The sequence below is a fragment of the Alexandromys fortis genome, unplaced genomic scaffold (assembly GCF_014885135.2).
Source record: "Alexandromys fortis isolate MF-2015 unplaced genomic scaffold, M_Fortis_MF-2015_v1.1 scaffold_62, whole genome shotgun sequence".
NCBI classification, from domain to species: Eukaryota; Metazoa; Chordata; class Mammalia; order Rodentia; family Cricetidae; genus Alexandromys; species Alexandromys fortis.
This window is the reverse complement of record NW_026067942.1, coordinates 2,448,144-2,468,603: the sequence shown is the minus strand read 5'-3', so window position 1 is coordinate 2,468,603 and position 20,460 is coordinate 2,448,144. Positions and strand designations below refer to the sequence as shown.

Below are 20,460 nucleotides of genomic sequence, written 5' to 3'. Positions count from 1 at the left end.
GATGGCTGTCGATACTATCCCTCATGTCAGACCTTTATTGAATGCAGCCACTTTGCTTAATCTAGGCCTACTGGTTTTCCTTGGTGACTAAGCCCCACCTCATCTCTTTCTGTCCTTGCCAGTCTCACCCCTTGGGCCTGTCTGGCTGCCTTGCATACTCTGTTTTACCATGTTTGCTCTCATGGCTCAACTTCCCGACTCCCAGCTAAGTACACATGATGCTGTCCTCTCCCAAATTTATATCAGAGCCAAGGTCAGCTGAAGAGCCCTAGCTGGGCGTTCCCTACCTGACCACAATGTTCAATCCTGTGACTGTGCTTTAGTTACATCTGTCTATGCCTCTCCAGTCTTTGGCATCCCTCTTGACGTAGCAAACATGTCTCTCTGCATATAAGGCTCAGCCTTGATTTAAAAGTCAAAGCACAGGTCACAGCACTTACCGATCTGCTGACTCTCTTCTGAGAGATGCCCTGGAATTGGAGAGCCAGGCTTGTCATTTTCCTTTTTCCAGCCCTCCTCTTATCTCATCGTCTGCAATCCTCAATATAAAATGTTACCCCAAGACACACAGTTTGATATGGTGCAAAGAGAAAGACTGGTTGATAGGTAAAGAAAACTAGAAGAAAGCACAGTTCAGCCCGCCATCCTCTAAGTGGCATGAGTAAACCAATTGCTTGTGGAAGAAGAAATAAGTAGCTTCTTGAGTTAATAATGTTTGCGATTAGCCTCCAGCAAGATAACTGGACACTGGCAAAAATTACAGAATATATTCAGATAATGTGTCTTTTAAATAGTTGATCATCTATTATGTTCTCTTGCAAACTTGGAAATATTTGTAGAGGTTTACAGTTCCTTTTAGAAGAAAAGATCATAAAAATCTTTTTTGCGATCACACCAGAGGCAAACACTTCGGGAGAATGACCTTTAAGAAATGTTTTTGTAATTGTGTATGGTGTTGTACAGCTTGGATCACTTCCTGTACTCCTTCAGAGAATAGATTTTTGTCCAATTAATTTTCTTTTTTTCTAAATTGTCTAAGGACTCTGTTCAGCCCTTCTTGTATCCAGGACTTCAGATGTCACATACAAGCAGGCTGGCAAATGCAGTCTGCCCACCCAGCTCTATTGCTTTGGTTCCTGCGTTCCTGTCCCCATGGTCGTTGGTTCTGCAAGGCTCTATGGCTTCCTGTCCTGCTCTGGGAGTGCCCCTGACATGCTGGACTCTTTCCAAGACCATGCTGGCTCCTCACCCAGCCTCTGAGATTCACACTTCTCCTGCTCTCTCTCTTGTGCCATCCGTTTTTTCTAAAGATGACACTATGTCAAGATGCCTGGGTCCAGAGGACCAAGAGGACTTCAAGTGCAAAGTAGGAAGGCTTCAAGGCTCGGGCCTGAGTTCTGTCAGAACCCATCTTCTCCCATAAACCTCTTGTTGAGCCTGGGACACTAGTTCACACAATTCCTCAGATTCATGTTGAACCAGCCTTTGTGGCTTTTGGTGTTCCTTCCTGCCAGCAGTTGTCAACAAGAGCCAGCCTCTGCAGTGCTGTGGAAACTAAAGAATGGAACTTTCCATTCCTTTCCTCCAAAGATCTTACTGTTTATCGATTTCCTTTGTTTGTTTGTTTGTGTACCTCTGCTGACTGGCACATCACTTCCTCCGTGTCCTACAACACATATCACTAACACATACAATGAATGTCATGCATGCTCATAAAATACATGTTTTAGTCCCTCAGTTACCTTATTTGATATCACTTCTTCAGGGAAATCTTACAAATTTACCATCCATTTTTCCATCTCATATCCATAATTATTTTAAATCTTTGTATTGAATATTCCTATAATTCACTGAAAATTTAATACCCTGAATTGATCCCTCCATAACAATTCTTGGGATTATTTTCTTAAAAACTGACCTTGCTACCAATAACCATCCTAACTCCTACAATGATGGAACTCAAGAAAAATCATTGTTTACTAAATCACCTTGTAGGTTTGAGGAATCCTGTGAATTTTCCCTACATGTGTTATAGAAGAAAGACATGAAGAAAAAATTAGACTGAGAAGAGATGACAATATCACATTTGAAATTGAATAAATCTTATAAAATAGGATGTAGTATATGTATGCGAGATAGATATTTAAATCTAGCAGTAATAGACAGATGTCTAGAACAGCCATGACAGTCTGAACAGGTTCCTTCTATCCACCAAGATGAGACTGCAGCCTTTACAATTTCACTGTCTACTCCCATTCCACACTTATAGGAGTTTAAGTAAGGTATTCTTTAATGATACTAAGCTTCTTTTGTAGCAGTTCAACATCTCTCCACATGGAAGAGAGAGTTCTTGTCCAATATATCACCTCACAGATTTGGCTATCGAGACTAGGATGGTGTGGGTGAAAAGGGGATAAAGGCAGAGTATTAGCACCGCCCAGCAGGAGTCTCAAGTTTCACAGACTAGCTTCATGTCCATAGTGAAGTTGCTACCTTGTATCACCTGAAAAGTGGCACTAACTTGTTATGAATCTAGGTCATATAACTTCTGTGAAGTCTACTGTTGCTAGGTTACTTTTTTACCATTGTCTTAGAATTTTTACTGTTATCACTGGATCAAAGTTCCTAGTTCAAGAAACGACTACTACTTTGGGCTTTATAAACCAAACTTAAAAGAAATTAAGAGCTAGCACTAGAAACACAACAGATTAAGTTAAAAATCATAGTCATTAAATTATTATAGAAGTAAAAATAAAGTGAATTCTTATACTAAAACTGATCCTTTAATTAGAAATTTGTCATTCAACTTGTTTAAAATTGCTGATAAATATTGGTCATGTAGTCTATACCAAGCAAACTGATAAGTTGGTTAAACTACATCTGCCTCGATTTTCATAGCAAATCTGTAAAATAAAAAGGATTTCTTGGTCTACAATCCAAATAAAAACATTTTGACAGTGTAAGGCATGCTGGCACACAAAAATAATCTCAGCACTCAGGAGGCAGAGGAAGAAGGATCAGGACTAAAAGGCCAGCCTAGACCAGACAATGAGAACCCTTTTGAAACACTTTATTTTCTTTAAGTCCAGGGATTCGTCTGAGTAACAGTTTCCATGTGGTTCTTATTATGGGAGATGTGCATGCTCATGACGTTGCCTGATGCAGAATGAGTATTTATTTGCCTCGGCAAACTCAACCATAAATGCAGACAGTGAAGCATTTCCTACTTAGGAAAAGCAGATAAAATTCAGAGTTAAAACTGATTTCTGTATTGTGTTATATATTTTCATAGTAAAACTCAGCCATTTACTTTTTAAAATGTGGTTTAAAGCTGATACATAGATAATTTAAAGGCAATTTATAAACTATTACTTTTTGTTGAACAGTATTTTAAATTGAAGGAAAAGAATGGTAGATTTTTTTTTAACCTTTGACACAGAAAAGATATTTGAATCATAAGAAATGACTGATTTATTCAGTAAATAGACGTCAGGTCGCCTCGAAGAGGGATGTCATGTTCCTTCCGTTCTTTCGCTCTTTCCAAGTGAAATGAACTTCACAGTTTATCTATTGTGGATCTGGACACAGGGAAAGGTGCTGTCCCAGTAAGTTCTCGCATATCATTGGCTGTCAGGGAAGCCTTGTTACGCTGTCCATCCTCATTTAACTATCCCACAAGATCTCTTAATGAAGTTAAGCCCCAAGTTCACTCCAATAATTCTGTGGCAAGAGTTGGTGCATTGTAACAATTCATCACTTGTCAGGAAGGCACTTTTAGTTTATACATTTAATAAGGGCATCCTCTAGCTTGCTTAATTAGAAGTGAACAGTTTGCATATTTACTAAATGTGGAGTGTCATTGCCACCACGGCCTATTGCCTACATGAATTATTTCTCTATCTGCAATAAACAGCTGGGTAATTATTACTGCCATAATCAGATAAATTCCCACTGTAAGGCTTTTCTTACATGGCAATTCTTTGAACTCATCCAAAGCTGAGCAAAATTTATGAACTCCAGCAGCTAGGCCACTTTTCATACAATGGTGTCCCTGTACCCTATTTCAAGGACACAAGTAGAGCACCATAGTTATTGTGTAAATAAGGAGAATAATGTGATGACCAAAGATAGCATTTCAGTAAACCTCATCTTTTAAAATACAATATTCTGATCTCAGCCACCTACCCAGAGAGGTTTGGCTTTATCTAATTAGATGCAGATTATAAACTATGGTAAGAGCTAGTCTAAAGACTGAAGGAAATAACATCTTATTTTCCAAAAATCCAAGTCAGTCTCTAATGTAACTGTTTGTGCTACTTTCCTCTGTCGTCTCATTTTTGTATATAAAAATGCAGCAATTTAGATGATAGCATATCACATGGTCTAGCTTAAAGTGCAGAGTGTCTTCTTTGCTTTATAAAGGCACCCGTGGTTTATTGTCTCAGAGCAGGTGCTTCATGTATTTATATACAAACTTCATCAGTCTTACCGGAAGGTAGGCCTGTGCTGTTGTGGATGTGCACTGAGAAAGGGGGCTTGCTGGAAGGCTGTGCTGCTGATGGCTGCAGCATCGGCTTCCACCTCACCTGACGGCTGCAGCATCGGCTTCCACCTCACCTGACGGCTGCAGCATCGGCTTCCACCTCACCTGACGACTGCAGCACAGTGGCCTTGCTAACCACTGTCTCCTCTAGTTTCTTTTAGAACCGAATTCTCACTCTAATCTTTTCTGTTTTCCTCTTCTAATAGGTTTTTCTTACATTTTCTGAGTATGTTTTGTTGTTTGGGATTGTTTTGGTTTGTTTGTTTGTTGAGTCTCGCTGAGTAGGCAGGACTGGCCGGTCCAGAACTATCTACAGAGACCAGCCTGGAACTCACAGAGGTACGCCTGCCTGAGCCTCTGAAAGCCATGTACCAGCACAGCTGGCTCCTGTGAGTGTGTGATCTGTCTGATATTTAGTGCTGGTGTCCTGTCTCTGACCCCTGTCCTTTAGTGTGGGTGTCCTGTCTCTGACCCCTGTCCTTTAGTGTGTGTGTCCCCACTGTCCTTTAGTGTGGGTGTCCTGTCTCTGACCCCTGTCCTTTCACTCCTGCTGTGGAAAATTTGCCTGTGTCTCTGAATTCTGCTATTTGGCATGGTGCATTAATCAAAATGTCCTGCCCAGAATTCCTGATCAGTTTGCACTTCTGCTCGGAGGGTTGCTAGCATCACTATTTGGTCTTCTGTAGATACTTCAAAACAGCTTTCTCATGCACAGAAGCAATTATTTTCCTAAATCTCTTTCTCTTCATATAGTTAGACAATTCTATTCTTACTCAAGCCAGAAACAAGACATGTTTTCTACCCGTGATCTTAACCAAGGGAATTGATTAGGATTCATCTTAAAGACTACTTCATTCTCCATTTGACTAAACCTCAGAAATATTTTTCCTAGATCTCTGTTGTTACTCTCGTCGGCATTTCCTCCAGCATTTATACTCATCTTTCTAAACATAAATGCAATCATTATTACCTATCACCTCACCTGCTACCATAGTAGGAGAACAAGTGGTAGATGATAGAGCAGATGACCCATGGACGTAGGAGAATGAACGAGGGGTAGGTCATAGAGCATATTCACGTGTTGTCTTTCGTGACCAACATTATGAATTCAGCAAACCCAGAACAAATACTTGGACTGTATTCTTCTCTTTAAAGGATTTGTTTTTATTTGTGTGTCTGTGCGTCTCCCTGTGAGTGTATGTTGTGCATGGGGGTGCCCGAGGAGGACAGAAGAGGGTATTTGATTCACTGGGGCTAGAATTACAGGTGTTTGCCATCTGTGTGACCTGGGTGCTAGGAACCAAACTTGGGTCTTGTGGAAGAACAGCAAGTGCTATAAATCGCCGTGCCTTCTCTCTAGTCCTGACCATATTCCTAAATAATTGTAACACTTAAAACATAAGTTTTCAGGAAAATATAAGTGACCATCAGTAGATCTACCTCATGCAAGAACTCCTTGGTGCTGTGTCAAAGGCTTCATCTGTAGAGTCATTTCATTTCACAAAGAGCACAGAAACCTTTAATGATACGTGCCTTTGCTGACCTCCATGTGATTTGTGAGAAAAGATAAATGTCTATGAAATGCTTGCATTCCTGAGATTAATGTACTGTGTGAATATACAAATTGTCCTACTGTTCTGTTTAGCCTGTGTTGCTCCCAATTATTTGACATCATATATATTATATAGACTTTTACATCCTTTTATGGAAAGGGATCCATAATAATAAAAATAAAGTATTTTCACACTGAAGTATTATAATTTGAGTATTTTAGAAGTAATGCCTCACAGAAATTCTTTCAAATCAGTTGATTCAAAAGAACCAGTAGAAAGAAACATACTTATTTTTGTGAATTATCTTTGAATGAGTCTTAATGCTTTGTGAATTCATGCAAAAGGAGTAAATGAAAAGAGCAACGGGAAACTCTCTAAGATCAGAGCAGTGTCATGGTGTTCTAATTTTATACTACTGACCATTATGAGTTGAATCTTCCTTTTCAGTCCTAAAATATCTGGTTATAGTCACAAATCTGCTGCTGTCATGCAGCCATCCATGTCCAGGAAACATTATTCTATTATAATATTATTTCTGCCTTCTGCTGCTGATGGTTAAATATATGAGGGGAAGGGAGACAAAGAAATGAGAGAGAGAGAGAGAGAGAGAGAGAGAGAGAGAGAGAGAGAGAGAGAGAGATCCCTCATGAATGATCCAACTGTATCTCAAAGCATTCCTCTCTATTCCTCCATTCTGTGCTAGCAGAAGCTTTCTCAACTCTCATTCTGGCTGCAAGGCCACCACCCCATCCTGCCTCTTCTGACCCTCCCAGCAGAAGTGAGATTCCTGAGCCACAGCCCTGTGCAAATGTCTCTTTTGTGGCATGTTCTGTCAGTCTAGGGAGGTGATAGCTGTTCTATTTGCAAGCTCCTTCAAGACAGGGACTAGACTTTGCTTGTCACGTACTTTACTGTCTCAAGTGTGTGTATGACAAGCATAGCAAGCCAGTTACTTCTTTTCCTGATATGAACTTTTTTTTCCTTCTATTGAAAACAAATTCTTTCCTCAAGTAATATATCCTGATTATGGCTTCCATCCCCTACATATCTCTCAATTGCTCCCCTTCTCCTCTCCCATCAAAATCCGCTCCCCGTCTGTCTCTCATTAGAAAAGAATAGGCTTCTAAGAGAAATATATAAACAGAGTTTTTTTCTGTCCCTCCCAGTCCCACAGCTTCTTCTAAATAATCTCTGAGAGGTCTAATATTAATTGCGAAATATTTAATCTATAGCTCAGATTATTACTAACTAGCTCTTACATTTAAGTTAACCCATTTCTATTCATGTATGCATTGCCACGTGACAAGGGCTTTACTGGTCCTCTGGCATCTTGCTTTTTTGGGCAGCTCGCTCATGTCTCTCTGATCTTTCTCCCTGAATCTCCATTTGGCATTCCTACCTGGCTTTATCTGCCTTGCTATAGGCCAAAGCAGCTTCTTTATTAACCAATGAGCACAATGCATATTTACAGCATACAGAAGGATTATCCACAGCAATAATAAAATATAACAAAATAAACTATAATTAAAACAAAAACTATCACATGAGTGTAGGACAAGACAAACCAACAGAAGGAAAAGAAATCAAGAGAAGGTACAAGAATCAGAAAAATCAGAGACTCATTTTTACACTCAGGGGTCCCATAAAAACCACAAGCTGGAGCCATGATATACATAGAGGACCCCGTGATGACCCAGGCAGGCTCTGTTCATGCTGCTTCAGCCTTTGTGAGTTCATATGAGGTTTTCATATGTTGATTTAGAGGCTTTTGTCTTCTTGATATTAACCCTTAAAGTAGCTTAGATGTTTTTGAGAAAAACACACGTTATACTGAAACAAAGGCTTTTCAGAAACTGCTAAATAGTGTGTGTGTGTGTGTGTATGTGTGTGTGTGTACATACGTGGACTGTGGAATTCTTATGGGGACTAGAGAACTTTGAGTATCATTCTTCTTGTGATATTAACCTTATTCTTTGAGATAGGGCCTCTCATTGACTTTGAGCTCACCAAGTGGACTAGAGTAGTTGGCAAGTAATTGGTTGCTTTCACAAGCTTGCCATCACTCCTGGCTTTTTTTTTTTTTAATTTGGGTTATAAGAATCAAACTCTGGACTTTTGCAAGGCAGTTACTTTACTAACTAAGCCACCCCCATCCACCATAGTTGCCCTCTGTCTTGAATGAGAGGGCCTTTCTAAATATTTCAGAAATACTAAAGTCTCTAGATAAATGATCTAAAGATTTCATAGCCTTCAGAATGTGTTCAAATGTTAAGTATTCCAACCAAGAATATGATTGGCTTTATTGTGGCTTTACCATCTACTATCCTTCATCTGTTATTTATTTAATTTCCATATTGAAACAAGGTCTCCTGTAGCTCATGCTGGCCTATATTTTCCTAAGGATAACCTTGAACTCCTGATCTTCCTGCCTCTACTTCTCAAGTACTGAGATTCCAGGTGTGTACCATTGTGCCTGATTCTCTTTTTCCTTTTATTTTCTATTAATTTGTTCAAATATGGACCTACTAAAAGCAGACAGTCATAAAAAAGTATAAGTATGCATCTTGATATCACCCTTATCCTGGTTCCGATCTTATTTAGGCAGCCATGTTGATTGAACTTCATGGTTCTAATCAGACATTTCTAGGACATGCAGGATCACAGTAAACCTTCTGTACCTCTTTATCCTCTTTCATGATGGCCCCTGAGCCCTAGGTGCAAAGAGTTGTATTATGGATATATCAGTTGGGAGTTGACACCACATGACCACTTGCCCTCTGCATTTGAATCGGTTGTGGTCTTCTGTAAATGGTCTCCTTCTGCTGCGAAGAGATGTTCCCTCCCTTAATGAGGACTGAAGACTGCACTTATCTGTGAGCATAAGAACAAATATGTAGAATGGAATTAGGAATTATGCTGGCATGGTAGGGGGGGGGGGAATCTTACAAGTCTTCAACCCTAGAAGAAATTATAGGCCACTAAGGACTGCTGAGAACTGGAGAAAGTCTTCTTTCATCACTAGGAAAGTGATGTAAGCATTGCAGCTCAGATGGAAAGGAATCCTGGCAGTTGGGAGGCCAGGAATACCACAGAGTCACTGTAAGCCTAGCAGCTTGTAACTCTGCTCCGAGGGGAGGGTTTCCCCAGCGCAGTTGTTAGAGCTCTGCTCTGCTCCAGAGAAGTGTGACTGCTCTGCATAGCCTCCCTGGGTTATAAGAGCTCTGCTCCCCTAGGGGAGAGCTTCCCGGTCTGCTCTACTCCATGCTGCTCTGCCTCACGAAGTCCATAGCTGGGTTCCCTCTGGTGAAAATGTCACACTGCACAACAAACCTCACGCAACAGATTTATTGGGATGGAAGAATCCAGGAGGGTGGCTGCCTAGGGTGAGAAAAAGCGGCAAATTGAACAGAGTATGGAGCTTATGTAGGGTTTCTGGGACAGCCCCCACCCCTCACCCCCCCCCCCAGCCTGCTTCCAGGGTGGCTTGGGATTGGTGGACTTTTTGTGGTCTGATACCCAGGCAAGATCAGGGATTGGTGAGATTGGTGGGATTCTGCAGCCTTACTCAAGGGCAAACCCAGGGATTGCTGGGTTTTCAAAGAGTCATACCAGGGTCAGGGTGTTTCTCCTTGCCCTCCATCTTGGGTCTAATTTGGGAAAGGGTGTTTTTTCTTGACCCTTTTCATCCTGCAGTGGCCCTCGAGTTGTAATCCAGGACCAAATGGTTAACCCTCTAGGATGCACATGTAACATTAAGTGGATTGATCAGGTTTTATTTATATATAGAGGAGAGAGAGAGAGAGAGAGAGAGAGAGAGAGAGAGAGAGAGAGAGAGAGAGAGTAATTAAAGAGAGGCCAAGAATTTGAGAGAGAATAAGGGGGTCAGTACATCTGAGGGACTGGAAGGAGGAAAGGAAAAGAGGAAAATGATATAATTATATTTTAACCTAAAAATGTAAACTTAGTCAATAAATATGATTGAAAATTAAATACCTTTATGTCATAATACATTCACAGAAAACATGATTGGCATTTACTTGTTTTATTTTAAAATGTCAGGCTTGCTGTCAAAACTGAGTTAAAGACTATAAAGCAGTTTAAGTCAGTTTCCTTAAAATTGTTCTTACAGATGGTGCAGATGGTGGCATTTTGTGCTTATTTGAGAACTCTATGTAGTATTGTTACTGGTTTTCTCTGCTGGTTTTGGCAATTATGATTTTTTAAAGGATCTCATATCACCCTTTATTTCTCTGCTAAGTTATCATTTTCAGGACTTTTGTGACATGCACATCCTGTCACGTGGTGCCTCATAATGCTTCGCTCACATGGAGATGTGCTTGATAGGGTCACTACAGAAACACGGGAACATCACTGAGTTCCTTTGTGACATCATCCTAGTGAACTGAACTGAGCCTTCCCATTCATCCCCCAAACCCCAGTCTGAGAATAATTCCTGGAGGCCCTCCCGGGAGTTCCGTTAAGCTAGTGTGGATGGAACCCAGAATACGTAATTCTTGTAATTTCCCATCTACACTCCACAGTAGAGCCCTCTCAGTGCAGGAACTCTTTTCCAAAGCAAACTCGAAAGGGTGGTATACTGTTTGATAAAGAGTGAGTTCAAGGTACGCTACAACAGTGAATGGGAGGGTCTAGGGCATGACTGTGGGAGGGGTTTACAGTGTGACTGTATGAGGGTCTATAGTGTGACTGTAGGAGGGGTCTACAGCGTGACTGTGGGAGGGGTCTACAGTGTGACTGTGGGAGGGGTCTACAGCGTGACTGTGGGAGGGGTCTACAGTGTGGCTGTGGGAGGGGTCTACAGTGTGACTGTAGGAGGGGTCTACAGTGTGACTGTGGGAGGGGTCTACAGTGTGACTGTAGGAGGGGTCTACAGTGTGACTGTAGGAGGGGTTTACAGTGTGACTGTGGGAGGGGTTTACAGTGTGACTGTGGGAGGGGTTTACAGTGTGACTGTAGGAGGGGTTTACAGTGTGACTGTAGGAGGGTCTACAGCGTGACTGTGGGAGGGGTCTACAGTGTGACTGTAGGATACCCAGCTACAGAAATTAGAGCAGGCTTTGAGATGGGCGCGACACCTTTGTGATGTTTGACTTACTTAGCCCTTTGTAACTGAATGCCATAGAGTGGATTATTAAATACACAAGTGTTTGTTTTTCCCCCACAATTCTGTAGACTAGGAAGTCTAACATCAAGATGCCAGCAGATCCAGTACCTGGTTGGTGTGAACACCCTTGTTGGCAGATAATCATTATCTTTTTCAATCCCCATGTGCTAGGGAACAGCTTCATACCCTACTTCCCATAATGATATAAATACCATGGAGTGAGGGACACCCTTAAGAATTTGCTATTTAAAACCTCTCAGATTCCACATGGAAAGTAGTATTTAGCAATACTTCGTTTTTACCTGCCTTTTACTTTCTTGGATTATCATACGAAACTCTTGTCCTTCCCTCAAATTCTCCATACACTTCCTAATCAGACAGACTAAGCTTTGACTCCACAGTAGCATCCTAGCACTTAGTAGGACTATTTTAAGTGCTTGTATGCTCACATGCACTGGAGTGGACTGTGCAGTGTATTCGACCTATAAAAGAAGGAAGCCTTGTGATGGTGCAAACAGCTAAACATTCTTGGAAGAATAGGGAGAGATATTTGAGGGCCAGTGAGACGGCTCAGTGAATGAAGAAGGAACTTGTCACCACGCTTGACAAGAGTCAGACCCTTGGGACCCATAAGTTTTTTTAATATGAATTGTTTGTGCAAACAATTTTGAGCAGGATGTCGTTTCTCAAAAAGTAGTTCATGGGAAATATTTTTCTCGTTTGGCATAGACATTAGGGTAAATCAAGAAACAGTTTACCAAGTCACTATAGTAAAAGAAAGTGTGTGTCGTGGGAACACATAAGTTCCTGCATGAAAGGAAGGAATGTATGCCCATTCTAGTTCAGCACTGAGCGGGACAGTGCCCTCTCCTGTCTGTCACTTCCCTGGAGTTTCTGCCATCATTCACATACAGAAACCTAAATACGTACATGGAGACAATAAATCTTTTAACAGTTTATACTTATCATAATGCTCCTGCTTTTCAGAAATGTTTTACAAAATAGATTTACTTCTTCATTTCAATAGGCAGGAACAGCATAGATGAGGTATTTGTTTTTATGGAGTTTGCAGTTTATGGAGTTTGTATATGTATAAACATATGATTGTAATGCTATTATGTTCTTGAAGGAAAAATAAATTTATACTGTAGTAATGAGAGGGGCAGTGGGAGGAGAATTCAGACGTAAAGGATGCTATAAAAGGGCGTGCATGTACTGTAAGCGAAGGTCCTGGGGTGTGCTAGAATGGAACCAGCTAAGACCAAGTCATGGTGGTGCCTGAAGGGAGCATTGTTGAGTAGGACGGATAGAAGCCAGGGTCTAGCCTCAAAGACCTTGTAACATTTTACTCTTTGTGAGTTCTGTCTGCCTAATAGCTTCAAAGTATTTTTTCATCCTTTGAAAATTAGAAACATGCACCCTGCCCATTTCACTTCATCAGTAAATGACAAGTGGAAAGCATATCCGAAGGAAGAGAAACTCATGGCTGTAAATGAAATCACATTCCATGTTTCTATGTAGCCATCTCCTTCTAATGCTAAGAACTGATGATAATAGAGTAATTAATTTAAAATTGTCCCATTTCATCTTTATCCTCTTGTATGCTTTAAAAAATAGTGCAGGCACTATGATATTTAGTAGTTTTTTCAGAAAGAGAAATCCTATCAGTATCTAATACTAGATTAAGCAAAATATGTAATACAAATTTAATGTCATGATTAAAGGCATACATTTTGGAGTCAGACCTGGAGCCCAATTCCACTTTCTAGTTGTGGGTGTTTGGTGGATATGGTCTCTATGGATCTAGTCTCCTAATCTGTAAAGCCAGGCTGATAGTCTGTCCAGTGGGGCTTTTCTTCCCTAAGAGGACATGAGTCATGAGGGAGATAATCTATGTATCCATACGGAGAAAACAAGACTAAAGTGCTGGTGCTGTGGGATGATTAGGATCAGTGCTGCAAGGGCAAGGAAAGGAAAGTGTGGATGCCTCCAGTGGAAAGTGACTTCACGCGCATGCCTCCAGTGCAAAGAGACTTCCAGAGGCTGATCTAGTGAGTAAGCAAGGAATAGAAGCTGAAAAGGGGAAGAGTGGACAGGTTTTAATGCACTTCATTGGTGCCAGCCAGGCTTGGGACGTTCTGGGATTTGGATGGCCCGTACAGTGCTCCACAGTGGGGCAGTCTCTGCTCCAAGCCCGTGTTTCCTCCCTTAGTCAACAAATGCCACCTGCAAGGAGAGGGTAGCAGAGTTACTTTTTCCCAGTGAGGTTAGCAGTGACCAGTCAGCAGCCAGCACTCCTGGCAGCTGCAGGCTAGGGTGCTTTGGTCCAGTGTGGGGGATTGTGATGATGATGTGTAAGCACCCAGCTCTGGCCACGCCCTCCACACATAGTGATGCAACAGAGCCTAGCAGACATCCTTGTAGCCACAGAGATTTCTTCCAAGCTCACAAGGTGAACCTTCTCCTCAAGGTGAAGCAGCCCCAGGGTGTGGTATGAGGACTGAGGAAAGAGAGCTTTAGTCACCTGTTCATGTCCTATTTCTCACTGGTGACAGTTTCACATCTCATGCCAGGTACTGTGTTTTCACTTTGACATTTCACCCACACAGTACGTAACCATCAGAAGGAAAAACATCAAAGGATTTAGACACAGTATGGCAAATCTGTAGTAAATAAAGTGAGTAGTAGCCTTGCACCTCGTGCATAGGGAGGGCTGAAGAAAACTAATGCTTGCATAGCAATATTCTGCATAGATTCAGCATATCTGATCCTCACCGTTGCTAACGAGAAGGATGGCAGTATTAGTGTGTTTACGCTTTCTAGATGAAGGTTTTGAAGGTCAGAGGTTAAACAGCCATCAAACAGCACAGTGCAGTTTGTGCTACCAGGTTCGTTGCAGAGTACGTTTCTAACTACTCCACTATATTGCCTCCCAGTGGCTACTTTTATTTTTATTATCCCTGCCATTCTAGAATATGCAAATATTTATCACTATAAAATCCTTTGCTAAAATGTACTAAAAAATAAATCTTCATATTTGCAGTAGTTTTAATCTTTATGTACTCTCACAAAATATTTTATAGACAAAGTGATGCAGAAACTTCAAGTATTTTTTATAGTAGAGAACAGGAACATAAGATAAAAGACGAGCGTGGCTGACTCGGTAGGAAGTATCGTCTCCATTTCGGGTGTGGACGGAGCCTGCAGCCTTGTCTGCACTCAGAAACCCTGCCAGTCCAGCTTTTCACCCGTTCCTGGCAGTAGATAAATTGTCATCTGTGCTTGTTTCTCCATGACATAAACTAGGATAATCTGCACCTCTGCTTGTTATTCCACATTATCTCAGGGCCTTATCAGAGGCAGCACAGAGGACTTGCTTATTTTTCATGCAAATATTTTTATAAACCAACAAGAGTAAAGACTAAAATGTATAATGTACTTGTGTTTTTGTGTAACATGATTGCATATTTCCTGGTAAAAATTCTCATTTGCTCATATGTAACTGTCTTGAAACGTCTACCTTAAGGACAAAGAAAGGTCACCAATTCTTCTAACTCCTGGTTCTTTGTCAAAAAGTGGACAGAGTTAATGAGGTTTGTTTGGTACAGAACAAACTTGCAGACACAGACAGAGATGCTTTCAATGGAAACAGATTTGTTTGGCTTTACTGGGTTACTTAGCGATTAATAATCGCCTCGAGATGCAGTCAGAGGGGTCATTGTACCAGCTTGCCAACACAATCTAAATGTGCAGCTAGCCCAGGCTAGTGGGTGCAGAAACCCCCCAAATACATACATAAAGGAAAACAGGCTATTTTCTGCCTTCTTTTTCATATTAATAAGCAATTTTCAAGGAAGGGTGACAAAATGGGGGCTGTGCCACTCCAAGTAATTCATTTATTTTGCAATTTAATCTTATGTTGAAAAAAATTGTTCTACTGCGGTAGCCTAGCATGGTGATCTTTAAATGTCGGGGTGTTTTGTAAGTAACCTTGTGTGAAGTGCTAGCAGCCTGTAGCAGGGCACTGCAGCAAATATTCCGCCACAGTCAGGTAGCAAGGAGAAGCCTGTATTTTTATTTTTATTTTTTTGGACTATCTCCTTTTATTTTTCCCTGACATATATGAAGCAAAAGATATGATGTTTTCTTGGAGATTTTACATATGAAAGTAAACATCAAATTATGTATTTATTTTAAAAATAAAACAGCAGTATTAAAATGCTGCTCTGACATGAGTGATAAATTTGTTAATGGAAACAAAAGATGTAGTCCTTCTTCTTTATTTGATAATATCGTGTCCTATTTGGAAGCTATTTATCACACAGTATAATTTGAAGCTTATTTTTCATTTAAAATTTTCATTATTTTAGTGGAATTTTTCATGCCTTAGAAAGATTTTAACTTAACCTAACCCTTTATTTAAATTATTTAGGTAATTGAATAAAATGTCACTTTAGATGCAGGATAATATGTGTAATCTTATTGGTATTAATTGAACTGTTAACTGAAGTAAACATAGAATCAATTAAGCATGTAAAAAATCAGCACTTTAAAAAAATAGTGATTAGTATGCAAAATAAGTAGACATTTGTAAATACAAACTAAAATTTAAGGCACACGTTTCTTGGGATATTTAGGGATGTAGAAAGCCACTCCCTTTGCAGTGGATTTTGACATTTCTTTTGCTATTGTAGTAATTATAACACGTACCCTCTTGGTGTTGAAAACTCCATCAGGAAAAAGTCACTTGAACGCTGTCTAACAAGGGCAAAGATTTCCACAGAATTCACAGGCAAGATAAATTGCACCCTTGATTTTGATGGATGTGGGTGATCATTGCCCCTCAAAAATCTTGATTTTCATCAGTGAAAGAATTAGGGACTCAACAGATGTCATCAGAGTAACTGCTGACAATTTTGATGCAGGGAAGCTTTGGAGGAATTTGCAGAGATGAAAGAGCGAGAAGAGAGGAAGGCTCGCCTGGAGCGGGAAGAGAAGCAAAGAGATCAGCAAGCCCGCAAGATGCATTACCTGCTCAGCACAAAGCAGGTTAGTCTACCTGTGCCTGGCAGCTCCCATGAGCCACCTGGACCCCTCGCCTGACAGAGATAAAGTAGCAGGCTGAATAGGACATGACTTGTTGAAAAGATACCACAAAGACACTACTTCAAGTTCAATTTCTTGTCTCTGTGTAGGTGCGCGCAGGCGCTGTGATTGGTCTGTGACAGAGCCTCATAGAGGCAGTCGCTGAGGCACTGGTGGAAAGGTCCCAGTCAGCAGAGTGGTCCACCACACTGATAACACAGCACGAAGGCCGTAACCTCGCCTTCAGCACTAGTCCCAGTGGCTCGTTGTTGTGTTGTGAATTGATCAAGAGCTAGCAAGTTATTAAGCTGAGCTGGCTTTCAGCTTTTCTCTTTTAATCGAGCGAATGCTGATTATGACTGCTGCCCCTCCTTTTCTAAGTTTTGATGGAAGTTGTCAGGTAAAAAGCTTTACAGCAAATTGCCTCAGCATTTACAACTTCATATGGAGAGATAACTGTGGAATTTAGAACACTGAGAAATTTATTCTTAAGATTTTTGTTACAGTTGCTGGGAAAGCCCATTGCATTTAGAATATTCTTCGCAGAGAGATTGGCTTTAAATGCATGGACTGGCTGGTGAGGTGGTTCAGTAGGTAAAGTACTTCCCACCAGCTGATGACCTGGGTTCAAGCCCCAGGATCTAACAGTGGAAGAACAGAACTGGGTCCTTTGTTTATTTTAGATGTCCATTTAGTCTATATCAGAATTAATTAGCAATATTTACAGTGGTATCTCCATATGGGTGTCCTCCACCTTCACTTTACGTGATGTCGTTGACATTAGGACATTGCAAGCGAAGATGTGTTATCTCTCTTGGAGAATACTATAAAATGTCAGATCTTATTGGTTTGGCAATTTGATATATGTAGTTATCAAAATCTTGATATTTAACTATAGTTAACTAAAAAGAGATGAATGAATAACCTCTGTACCCCCCCCCCAAGACAAACATCTTGGTGATACACTAGATGAGTGATGCCATCTTATTGTCCGGTCTGTTCCTCTGTCCATGAGATTGGGAGTGCTGGCAGATGATGCAGGGAAATGCATGCCTTTCCTGTCCTCCCACCGGATCTGTCCCACTTTGTTTTAAACAGTTTGTCATCACAATATAAGAGACGTAGAATTCGAAGGCTACAAAGATTTACTACACTGACCATGACTTCACTTCAGCCTGTTACTCTGAATCCCATGTCTCGGAATGCCTGCCCTCCATGGGTACCATGCTGGGCTTTGAGGGCATGGAAGTGCATCCTAAGAGACACTTGGCGTAGGCACACAGCCACCTTCCAGTCTCCTGGCACGAAACTTTTTATAGGAAAAAGTTGCTGTCTATAAGCAGTCTCACTCCAATTAACAGCCATTTTCATTTATGATTTTGCTGTTCTGACCTATTTATCAAGGAATTTAAAATACTTTCCTAAATAAAAAATGAAACCCACACACTTCTATGTGAGTATTGTTACTCATTTCCTTAGTGATTTGGCTAGAGGATGGCAATGAACTCTGGATTTAAAACTACTCTTAGTTGTTTAGGTTAACTCTCCTGGACTGCTTACTCTGGGAAATCTCAGTTTCAAAAGATCTGTGTTTTAATTGTCAATAGCAAGTGTACATACTTTTTGTAAGAAGTATATCCGTGTACAAACAGTTTTGTTGAACTGTGTAAAAAGAAACCCTGTAACATTTTTAAAGGAGAACATAGTTTATTGGAAGTTCCAATAATCTAGTAATAATAATATTAATATTCATTATATATACTAATTATAGAATTAAATTCCTATAGTTAGTAGGTATAATAAATAATGCTTAAAAATAATATTGAACCTACTATAATAAATAATGCTTTAAAAACATTGAAGAATTTATTTTTATTTTTTTTAGTTGTTGAAAAAAAAATTTCTGCCTCCTCCCCTTTTCCCATTTCCCTCCCCCTCCTCGCACACATTGCTCCCTCCTCCCACTCCCCTACCCCTCTTCCCCTCCCCACATTGAAGAATTTTTAAGGGGAAAATTGTGTTTGTTAATTCAGATATGTATAATATTATTTAGTGAATTAACTTTAGACTGATTATGCTGTTATATTGATATTTGCTGATGCAATTTAAAATTTCAACTTAATTTTAAGTCTATTTTAGCATGAATCTGATGTACATTTTTAAATAGTTTTAGAAGCTATTCATAATTTTTATTGTTATCTCATCTTTATTCAAGCAAATATGTTTGTGCTGATAGGAGTTACACAAGTAAATAACTAATATTGCAATGAGTGAATTAATAGACCCCTCAGGGCTTTATTAATTAAAAAGTTCAAGTTATAGTAAAGCACCTTTTTTATATGTTTATTTCAATCAGAAAGCCGAACATGGCAACTTATTTGCATAAATAATCAATCACCATTTACTAGTAGTAATAAGGTTAATTTGTTGCTACAGACATAACAGGATTAGTCAATTATATTCCCTAGAAAATACTATTCGCTATGCACCCGCCACCTGTAAAGCAGGGTTGTGTTTAGCGTCCTTACTAAGTGAACACATCAAAAAGTCTTTGTCACTGTAAAAATTTTTTGAAAGGAAAGCTAATTTTACTTGATTTGAATAACGTAAAATGCAAGCAATGCCTCCCATTTGTAAATTTAATTTATCTTCCTGCAAAGATTGATTACTTAATAAAGTTATTCATTTTGATTCAGTAACCAGTCAAACCAAATCTAGCACATACAGGGCACATTTCCTTTGAAGAAAATCTCATTTACAGATTTGTTTTATTCCAGAGAAACTGATTTTCCTTCCGTTGCCCTTGTTCTTTGTAATAAATTATGCTGTCTGCTCCATCTACTGGTAGATGTATGCAAAGGCCTGTTGTTGTGTTCCCTAAAGGAAAACATTGCTTCCTAAGGATCAGCAGTCACAGGGGTGCATGTAAAACTCAAGATTCAAATTTCAAGAGCTGATGCTTTGAAATGAACATCACTATATTGAATTATCCATAGCAGTAATTAATTGATAAGTGGAAGTTGTTAATATGATCATAGGAAAGGATAAACACAATAAGGATAAATATCAGTGTAACTGCATTTTTTTTTCTGGCATTTGATAGTTAACACACATTCAAATGGAAGTTTATCATAGAAATAGTTTTCATGTTATCTGCATGATTCTTTTTGATGTTTTTTCTTATACTGACAATTTTCATATGGGTACAAAAGCAATTCTTTTCAGTCTTGTGATTTTTTCAAAAAGACCCTTTGTGGTGATCAATATTGACAAATTATAATTTGATATATTTGAATATTTGAAAAAATAAAATGTGTGCAGTCATCTTTTTCTCAAAACCATCCAAATTAGATTTATATGAAAAGGGACTATATCTTAATTAAAACTTAGACTTGACCTAGTCATAATAAACTGGTAGTCTGTTAAATGGGAAGCATATTTCCAAGATAAAGCTTATGAGGTGAAATTTTAATTAGAAACATTTAATTTTTCTCAATTGTGTATTACCTCCCACGCTGTCTTCTGAGGACAGCGAGCGGAAAAGTTCTCATTCTGAGTACATTAAGGATTTAGTTTCTGGTTTGCACCTCTGTCTTGCGATGGAGCCATGGAAAGAGGGCAGTCTATCGGAGTGCATGTGCTATTGTCTGCTTGTGTAGTGGTGTGCGTGCATCTGGGGAAGATTGGCTCAGGAACTTGGGAATGCTATATTTGGACAGGCTTCTCAGGAAACAGGGTCCTTAGGATGAGCACCCAGCTATCACAGGGAAACTAAGGAGCAATGATGGTGAAGGTCGCCATTAGTGGCTGCAGCACACTTTTGTGCCTGTTGGTCCTTTCCCAGAGGCCACTTCATTCACATCAGGAAGAGTTTGGCTCCTTGTGGTTTCTTGGTTACACCTTTTCTCTTTGCTGTATTTTCATGTTGTGCCTTTTTTTTATTTCTGTGTGTTCTACTACCTTTGATTTCATTGTCTGTCCAAGACAGTGTTTGCATGCCCATCCCCTGAATTCTCAGAAATAACAGAATTCTTTAAAATTATTTTTAGTTAAGTCTTTTGTTCTTTATCCCAATATATTTATATTGTCAGATTAATCTTTCAAAACTACCATTATTTCATTTTCATTTGAAGTTTGTAAACCTCCCAAGGTCC

At 39.8% G+C, this 20,460-nt stretch overlaps 1 protein-coding gene across 1 annotated transcript in view; it reads left to right on the top strand.

The window, feature by feature from the left end:
• Positions 1-20,460, top strand: part of Spata17 (spermatogenesis associated 17) — a 142,523-nt gene that overhangs the window by 51,264 nt on the left and 70,799 nt on the right. Inside the window, 1 exon segment of the mRNA XM_050148292.1 lies at positions 16,147-16,270. Within this exon segment, the coding sequence (XP_050004249.1) occupies positions 16,147-16,270 (124 nt within the window).